Here is a 9533-nt window from a genome sequence, read left to right as displayed (position 1 = left end):
CACAGAGCTCACACCACTCACACACACACTTACACAGGAGCTTACATTTACATAGGAGCTCACACCACACACACACAGGAGCTCTCTCTCTCACACACACACACACACACACACACAGGAGCTCACACTCACAGAAATGAGAATTATTTATGTTCTATTTCTATAGACTATAAAAGCGGGGCGGGCGGGCGGGCGGATTATAAACAATAACAGCGGAGCGGGCGGGAGGGCGCGGCGTGAACTGTCACAACAGAGCGGGGGGGCGGGGCCAGGGCCAGGCCCGGGGGGCGGGGCCAGACCCGGGGGAGGGGCGGGGCCAGGCTCGGGGGCGGGGCCAGGCCGGGGGGGCGGGGCCAGGCTCGGGGACGGGGCCAGGCTCGGGGGCGGGGCCAGGCCCGGGGGGCGGGACCAGGCTCGGGCGCGGGGCCAGGCCCGGGGACGGGGCGCTGTTAGCAGTTCCGGGTCACGGTGTCCGGGAGCTGATGGTGCTGTTAGAGAGCGACTCGGTGAGACCCCCTCACACCCCACACACCCCCCACACACCCCCCACCGCCCCCCACACACACCCCCTCACACCCCCACACACACCCCACACCCCAACCACACCCCCCCCCCCCACACACACCCCCTCACACCCCCTCCCCACACCCCCTCACACACCGCCCTCACCCCCTCACACCCCCACACACACCCCCACACACCCCCTCCCCCCCCCCTCACACACCCCCACACACCCCTCACACCCCCCACACACACCCCCACACACCCCCTCACAGCCCCCCCACACACACCCCCACACACCGCCCTTCACCCCCTCACACACCCCCACACACACCCCCACCCCACACCCCCTCCCCCCCCCCACACACACCCCCACACACCCCCTCACAGCCCCCCACACACACCCCCACACACCCCCTCCCCACACCCCCCCCCCCCCCCACACACACCCCACACACCCCCTCACACCCCTCCCCACACCCCCTCACACCCCCCCACACACCCCCTCACACCCCCTCCCCACACACCCCCTCACACCCCCTCACACCCCCCCACATACACCCCCCACACACCCCCTCCCCCACCCCTCCCCCCCCCACACACACCCACACACCCCCCTCACACCCTTCCCCACACCCCCTCACACCCCCTCACACCCCCTCACACCCCCTCACACCCCCTCACACCCCCTCACACCCCCCCCCCCCTCACACCCCACCACACCCCCTCCCCCCCTCGCACCCCTCAAACACACTCCCTCACACCCCCCCCCCCACACCCCCCACACACACACCCCACACCCCCTCACACACCCTCAAACACCCCCCCACACACACCCCCACACACCCCCTCCACCCCCTCCCCACACCCCCTCACACCCCCTCAACCCCCCCCCCCCCCAACACCCCACACCCCCTCAGACACCCTCAAACACCCCCTCCCCCCCACACACCCCCTCACACCCCCCCACACACCCCCTCACACCCCCTCAAACACCCCCTCCCCCCCCACACCCCCTCACACCCCCACCCCCCCCACACACCCCCTCCCCCCCCCACACACCCCCTTCCCCCCCACACACACCCACACCCCCTCCCCTCACACACCCCCTCCCCCCCACGCCCCCCCACACACACTGTTACACCAACTGTCTGTGTCCCTCTCTCTCTCTCTCTCTCTCATTGTGTCCTCTCTCCTCCTCCTGTAGTTCCTAACGGAGCTGACGCGGCTTTTCCAGAAATGCCGGGGTTCAGGCAGTGTCTATCTGACCATGAAGAAATGTGAGTCTATCCCCTGCCCCTGAATGATGGGGTCAGACATCATTGTATGTGGGGGCTGGTGACCCACACTCTCCCCCTGGAGGGAGGGACACTTCCTCAGGTTGGGCCGGAACCAGGGCTCGGGGACCCCAGAGCGTGTGCTGGAGTCTAAGCAGCCGAAACCGCTTAGCGTGCCATCGATACCGCCGGCCGGTCTTCCCGCTGCTTGTCCAGCAGGGACCACCCTACCTGCTACAGGGCTTTGGCTTGCAGGGTTAACAGGAGCCGAGCGGGAGGATTGCCCGCGCCCCCCCCCCCGTGCCGTTCCAGGTCCTGCCGATGTCATCAGCAGTGCCCTTGAGTACTGCGGAACCGCCTTGCTCAGGATCAGGACTAGAGACCCTCGCAGACTCCGCTCACCTCACTGCCCTCCCAAAAGAAATTATTGTCACTCCAGCTCGCTCGCACCACGGGCCTCAGTCACCGCTCCCAGCCAGCGCCCTGCGTTACTGACTTTATCTCCATTGATGTTACTCCAGCTCCATCGCACTGGCGGGCTCGGGAGTGAAGTGGTTGAAAAGACCAGTCCCAACCCGAGGGCTTGTTTCTTTCTCTAGATGACGGTCGGACAAAACCAGTGCCGCGGAAGGGAAACCCTGACCCCTTTGAACCCGCTGAAAACAAGTGCCTGCTGCGAGCCACAGACGGCAAGAAGAAGATCAGCACGGTGGTAAGTCGTGGGGTGGGGGGTGGGTCATGCTGTATGTGATCTGAGATGCAGCGATACGTCTCTCACCTGCTACATGTCCCGAGCTGTGGGTTGAGGATCAGAGAGGCGTGGAGGGTAAGAAAGGGGTGGAGGGGGTAAGATGACCGAAGTCGCGGTTGAAGAGGAAGGTTTAAAGGTGAGGACGAAGATCTTGAACGCCAACCTCTGGGGGACAGGTGAGGATTACTAGAGTGTCGCCCTGTACTGATGGTGAATTCTGTATTTCGTTTTCAGATAAGCTCCAAAGAAGTGAATAAATTTCAGATGGTAAGTCTGTGACCAAATCACTGGTGGGGGCCGAAACATGAATGAACGTATTGGGCTTCTGAAGTTAGTGCTAAAATTGTGACAATCAAAGTCCTTAGGAAAGTTGTCTTCCATCTTGACCCTGAAGCTGCACGATTGCCTGGATCTGATTGAAGGGATACAGTGGGCTCTATTTGGGGGGGGGCGTATGAGAGCTGGTGCAGAGGCTGTGTTGGGGTGTGGAGGTCTCGGAGGTCTGGTTCCTGAGCCAGGCAGCTCTGCCATACTCCAGGGTCCTGCTGATGACAGCACAGCAAGCCTGGCTCATTGGCAGGACTTGGCAGGGCAGACCGGTCACTGGAAACCTTCCACTCAGCTCCTGTTAATCCTGTAAACCAAAACCCGAACAGGTAGGGTGGTACTAGCTGGACAAGCAGCAGGAAAGCTTGCCAAACAGTGATCTCAAATGGCAAGCTGTGCGTTTTTAGCTGGTTAGACTCAGCCAGTTACTCCAACGTACACTATAGCGGCCTTCACGCAGATAATGTCTCAAGAGCGTGGGTTCTCAATGTGGCTGCAGTCTTAGTGTTTTGTTTGGTTGCAGGCATACTCGAACCTGCTGCGAGCCCACATGGACGGTTTGAAGAAGAAGGACAAGAAGAGCAAAACCAAGAAGACTAAAGCAACTCAGTGAGGGGGACGGTGACACCAGACACCATGAGCCTCGATCCCCACACACCTGTGACCAAACCCTTTCTTGGGCAATTCAAATGTGCTGCGTTATACGTTTAATTTTATTTGGTGGAATGGGAGGTGGGGGGGGGGTGGAATATCAGATTGGTTGATATTTCTGCCATTCAGTGACTTCACGGGAGTTGGGTTTAGCCTTGTTCTGGGCTGTGTTAATCTTTCATTGAAGGACAAAGCAAAGAGATGTTTGGGGGAAGTGTAGAAACATCAGGTTTGTGTTATGTGTGCAAATGCATGTGTTGGTCTGAGAAGGGCCTGTTTTCTGACTAGATTTGGAAGATTAATTTCTGAATTCTTTTGCAAATCTGTTCACTGACTCCCATTAAAGTGCTTCTCAAGCTTCCCCCCCACCCACCACCACTGTCTGTCTCCTTGTGATCTTGTATTGGGGCTGTGGACTGGAGGTACCGGGCATCTCACCCCTAATACCCCGGTTATGAGTGAGATTCAGTGTGTGGTCACTTGCTGCAGTGATGCCAATTCAGTTGTACAGAGGCAAAAAACTCCAGCCCGGAGAGTGCATGAGTTTATTGTACCTGTCTAGACATAGAGGATGCACAGTTCCTTGATTGGGACTGTCCAGACATACAGAGGGAAGGCGTTGGGTCCTGGTTGAGTTACACAGAGTTGGGGCCATGCTTTGGCTTCTCCCTGGGGCAGCTGCCCCTCTCCTCATCCTGGTAGCCTTTTTTCATCACACTGGTTAGATAGTGAAAGAGGCCCTGCAAGCAGAGAAAGACATGACCAGCAGATGATAGTCTGAAGAATTATAAAGAATCCTATGTAGTTAGAGCGCTCGCCTCAAGCGAGAGGGCCCGGGTTCGTTCTCCGGGTGGGGCAAAACCTTAGGCAAATTCTCTTACTTCACATGCCTCTAATTGCCTCGCAGTAAGTAGGAAACCGGTTATCGATAATTTGGCGGATCAGTATCCGGGGGTAATAATCCCTCCCCTCAAAAATTGATCTCTCAATCCACGACTGTGGGACATTACTGTCCACAATTGGCTGTCGTGCTTCACCCAGAATATATATATAGACAATCCACTTTATGTTCTGTGAAGCGCTTCGAAACGTCTCGACGTGCTAAGGCACTATATTGAAGGATTATTATTGTAATAATTAGTGGGAGGAAGCCCGTTGAGCTTCAATAATTCGGCAGATCATGGATTACCGCTTCACCCTTAACGTCCCAAATTAACTCTTTTCCTTAAACAGCAATGTGATACAGGGCAGACAACCAGAGTAACTCATCAAAGGTCGGGCAGTGGGAATTCTAGTATTACCTTCCATGCTTCTTCAACCTCCGCGGTCCACTTCTCCTTCAGGATGGGCTGCACTGCACAAATAAATTCATTCCCGACATACTAAGTGAGAAAAGAGGTATGTGTCAGCTGGTCAAGCAAGGTGTGTGTGAGTTTGTGTTTGTGGTGGTGGAGGACACAGTACACAATGTTGTCAGACTGAACTCGACCATGACAAGACAAAGGACTTGAGAGAGTGCTTTCTGTTTCAATGATGAACCATACTGTGCAGAAAATGACCTGGGGAGGAGGAACAAGCTCCTCAGTTGATGTTCAGGGGTGGGGAAAAAGGGAAGGAAAACAGAGAATTGATATCTACTACAGGAGTTTATGAAATAATCTGGGAGTTTTGTTCCTGACATTGGTATAGATTTTTATTCCCAGGTTAGTTAGTGCATGGGTTAGATACAGAGTAAAACTCCCCTTTGCCTGTGCTGTTCAGCAGGGTTGGAACAATTAGGTGATTGAACTGTTTGGGGAAATATTGCTGAAATCACTGACTAACCCAGTAACCCCCTCCCCCAAAACATGAGAGCCCCCTTACCGGGTAGTACTTGGGTGCTGCACTGTAGCGGAAGTGACTCTTTCCGAGTTCTAACGCGAGCTGCTGGAGCCGGTCCTCCTGGTCCAGCCTGGCCACTGTCTTCTCAATGAACGACATCACTCTGTAATGTTACCAATGCACAGCTGAGATGGTGCAGTCAGTCAATCATTGCGCGGGACCGGAGGCTGCTTACGTGACCGCTCACGATTCATACAGTGAGACAAACTCAACCGCTTGAGGGCTATTCAGTTCCTGTTAACCCTTGCAAGCCAACGCCCTAAGAGGTAGGGCGGTCCTAGCTGGACAAGAAGTGGGAAAGCTTGCCACACAGTGATCAATGGCAAAGTATGTGGTTTTAGCCAGTTAGACTCAGACAGTTACTCCAACTCGCAATCTGGGGTCCCCAAGTCTTGGCTCTTGCCAACCTACGGCTAATACTTTCCGGGAATTAGGTAAGCGGGATGCGTCCCTCCAGGGAGAAAGAGAGCGCATTCCATTCCAACAATCCATCTCTGAGATTTCCGTGTGTAGGCGGATGCATGGTATTCTCAGCTTGGTTTGGATACTCTTAAGCACGGTGATGGGTTTCCGCACGTGTCAAACACTCGGCTGACCCAAAAAAAGCGCATCGGCCTTGTTTCTCTCAACCCATGAGACCCTCTAGTAATGGAACCTGCCTGTCACCCACCCACACAATGACTTGCCTCAGACCGTGAGCTCGCAGCCCTTTGCTCTTCCTCAGCTGCTGAAGGTCATCGATGTCTCGGAACAGGAAGAAGGCGTCCTTGCACTCGGGGTGTGTCTCGAACAGTCTGCAAACAAAGTGCACGGCCCACTCTGGTCATCAGGGAGCTAGTTCCATGGGATGGGATCCAGAACCTTTTGACTAGGGTGAGTGTGGGTAACTGAACTATTCCGCCAGTGCAGTTACAGGTGATTGTGGACATGTAACTGTGTTGTTATATGTTGCGCCCACAAAATACCAGTCAAATCACTTTGCAGTATATCCTGTGACGCGCTTCGAGAGTCTTAACAACATAAGGCGCTATAGCAAATACAAGGATTATTATTATTTTTATTGTTATTATTAACTGAACCATTCTATCAGTGCAGTTACTGAGGAATCAGCTGTTCAGTCACTGAGGGTGAAACCATTTAGTCACTGGGAAGCAGGAACATAACAGAGAGCTATACTGAGAGCGAGTATAAAGTAGTGTAGTGACTGTGTATACAGGGTGAACCGGAAGTCCTTACACAGAGTTATTAATTATTAATTACTTTTTTTGGACAACGTTGCTCGAGAGTGTGCAGATATTACAGCAGATGTCTTTCATCGCGTACGTGAAAGTTTTTGTCACTGAGTTGATATGTGTAAACATCTACATAGCAGGCAGTTTGAACACCTCACATAGACCCATGAATAAGGACATTTGATTCACTCTGTATAACAGACTTTACACCTAACCTGGTCTGGGATTGCATTCCAGCTCAGATACAGTGTGAGGCAGTGCAGAGTAAAGCTCCCACTGCACTTCCCCATTCAGGTCCCTCTGGTCAGATAAAAGCACAGTGTACACACGGAAAAGTTGCCTCTACACCGTCCATCCAGCATTCCTCAGGTGACTCCAGCATGGGTGTGATACACAGTAAAGATAAGGTATCAATCAGCTCTGATTAGCTTTACAGATATTCACTGTTTTCGGGGGGGGGGGGGGGGAGAGGGGGTGCTATTCTCTGCTGCCTGTATTAAACTTCATATCCTCCTCACTCCAGTCCTCACCAGGCTTCACTTATTCCCCAACGCAGAATGGATCGATTTCAAGATCCTCTCACTCGCCTGCAAATCCCTTTATGAACTGGCACCTCTCTCCTTCTCTGACCTGCTTACTCTCTGCTCCGATACCCGCTGCCTCAGCCCGCCTGGCTCTGGCCTCCTGCCCGTCCCTCATCCCCCTCACTTCAGCATCGGCGGCCGTGCTTTCAGCCACGACGCCCCAAAGCTTTGGCACTCTCGCTCAATCCCTCCACTTTGTCCCCTCCTTCCCCTCTTTTGGATCAGAACTGAAAATCTTCCTCTTCGACCATACTTACGGTAACTTCCTCGCCCCCCCCCCCCCACAGCTTAGTGTCAGGCTCCGGCATTGTTAAGCGCTCCAGGACGCTGCCCTAAGTGAAGAGCGCTTTATAAATGCAAGCTGTTGTTATTGTATGGTATCGTACTCTGCTCTTGCCTCTAGAAATGCCAGAACAGGCTCTCCCCAGGGCGTAATTATCTGTGTCTGTGGCATCACAGTGGAAGGAGGAAAATTGATCATTTAAAAAAAAATCATAAAATGTTTTCTGACTGTTAATCCTCACTGAATATCCTGATCAGGGAGTGTGTCTGATTCCACTGCTGGCTGAACATATCAGTGTGAGCGTGTAACAGGTGATCGACTACAATTATAAACTCACACCCCTCAGTCTGCCCGGTCAATTGAACACATTTCAAAGGATAATAATAATAATCTTTGCATTTGATATAGTGCTTTATCACGTCTTCAAGGAGTTCTCAATGTGCTTCACAGAATAATGCGTACTTTGTGGGTGAAACGCAGCAGCCAATTGTGCACAGCGGCGTCCCACAGACAGTTGTGGGTTGAGTGACCAAATTATTATTATTTTTAAATTGATTTTAAGTAGTCATGAGGATTTCTCCCCTTCTGAAGCCTTTTCAAATGCAGGGTTGCTGAGTGTTAAAAGGATATTAAAAAAGGTCATCACATTCACACAGGATTCACTCTGGACATAAAGCAGAGGGATCGACAGACAAAACACCACTTCGAACCAGCGTACTTTTTGGTGGGAAAAGTTTGGGGTCCTGGCTTACCTGACGAACATGATGATGCCCACCTTGGCGATGTCCTCCTGCACCAGCCTCCACGTCTCCTTCACCAGCTGCGTCTGCCTGTCGCTCAGGGACAGACTGGCCACCGCGACAACGTCCTCTCTCCCGCTTGCCGGGTATTGCCCCGGTCCTGAGATCGCACACCCCATCCCGAGCGAGGGGTGGGGAGGGGGGGGAATAGAGCGTTCAACACACACACACGCGCACGCTGAGATCTTCAAATGAGCAACCCACCCCCGCCACCCACCCCCCAGGCTGGCAATGCTTTTGATGTACAAAACAGTCCAGTTCTTTGGAGCTCGACTTCGACGAGGATTCTTTCTCAAGTTGTGACAAGTTCTTTCAAAGTGTTCTTATAAAGGACAAATAATAACAGGCTTTTTTTTTTCCCTTTGTGATGGAGGATGTCGGAGAGTCGTGTGGGGATGAACGGGTGCTTAATGCCAGAGAGCCGGGCTGTGACTTGCAGCCAAGGCAGGAGCGAGCTGATTGCAGTAGAGAGAGGCGAGGTGACAGCCTTTAAAGGCGCACTGCATTTTGTGAGCCACTGCCAAATGGCACAGGGCTCTCTCTGACAGGATTACTTGGGGTTCTCATTCACAGGTTTCGCTAACCACTGTTAATGAGATTTCCAGAGGGCATGGACAGATACCCTTAAAGTATAATAATCCTTGCATTTGATTATGGCACCTTGTCACGTTGTTGAGACGTCCCAAAGCACTTCACAGCCTATGTTGTAAAGTGGATTGACTGTGTATTTGTGGGCGAAACACGCAGCCAATTGGTCAAAGCGGTTTCCCACAAACTGTCGTGGATTGAGTGAACAATTTTTTTTATTAAAAAAGGGATTATTTACCCCAGAAAGCAATCCGCCAATTGACTAACAACCCAACTCTTCTCACTTGGGAAGTGATCTATGGGACTCTTCCTATGTATTTCAATTATGTCATTAAAACATTGCAAAATCCTCTTACAAAGTCCGGATTTGCAAAATCATTGTTTTTTAATTACACAATTAATGCAATAATAATCCTTGCATTTGATACAGCATCTTTCACATCAAGAGGATGTATCAAAGCACTTCACAGAGATTACTGTAGTGCAGTGACTGATTTGTAGATAAAACACAGCAGCCAATTTGCACACAGCAACATCCTGCAAACCGTCATGTTGTGAGTGACCAATTTTATCTGGGCGATTGTTAGCCAGGACACCAGTAGAGCAAAATTCCCTTCTCATTTCCAATAATGTCATGGGATCTTTAACATCTTTAACA

General features: G+C 52.5%; 2 protein-coding genes across 2 annotated transcripts; one reads left to right on the top strand and one right to left on the bottom strand.

The window, feature by feature from the left end:
* Positions 1-454: 454 nt before the first annotated feature.
* Positions 455-3878, top strand: srp14 (signal recognition particle 14). The gene is given in 5 exon segments (NM_001292881.1): positions 455-506; positions 1709-1781; positions 2378-2490; positions 2764-2796; positions 3380-3878. Coding segments are annotated over 5 exon segments (333 nt in total). The 5' UTR covers positions 455-482; the 3' UTR covers positions 3470-3878.
* A 34-nt stretch (positions 3879-3912) lies between these two features.
* On the bottom strand, positions 3913-8433 carry xgb (x globin). The gene is made up of 5 exons (XM_007893197.2): positions 8240-8433; positions 6075-6182; positions 5371-5491; positions 4809-4889; positions 3913-4247 (listed from the first exon to the last, which is right to left on the bottom strand). The coding sequence occupies exons 1-5, from the start codon at positions 8404-8406 to the stop codon at positions 4143-4145; spliced, it is 582 nt and encodes a 193-aa protein (XP_007891388.1). The 5' UTR covers positions 8407-8433; the 3' UTR covers positions 3913-4142.
* Positions 8434-9533: the final 1100 nt, after the last annotated feature.

The sequence above is a fragment of the Callorhinchus milii genome, unplaced genomic scaffold, assembly GCF_018977255.1.
Source record: "Callorhinchus milii isolate IMCB2004 unplaced genomic scaffold, IMCB_Cmil_1.0 Scaffold9, whole genome shotgun sequence".
Classification (NCBI taxonomy): Eukaryota; Metazoa; Chordata; class Chondrichthyes; order Chimaeriformes; family Callorhinchidae; genus Callorhinchus; species Callorhinchus milii.
The sequence above is the reverse complement of the archived record's forward strand: the minus strand, read 5'-3'. Positions and strand labels throughout refer to the sequence as shown.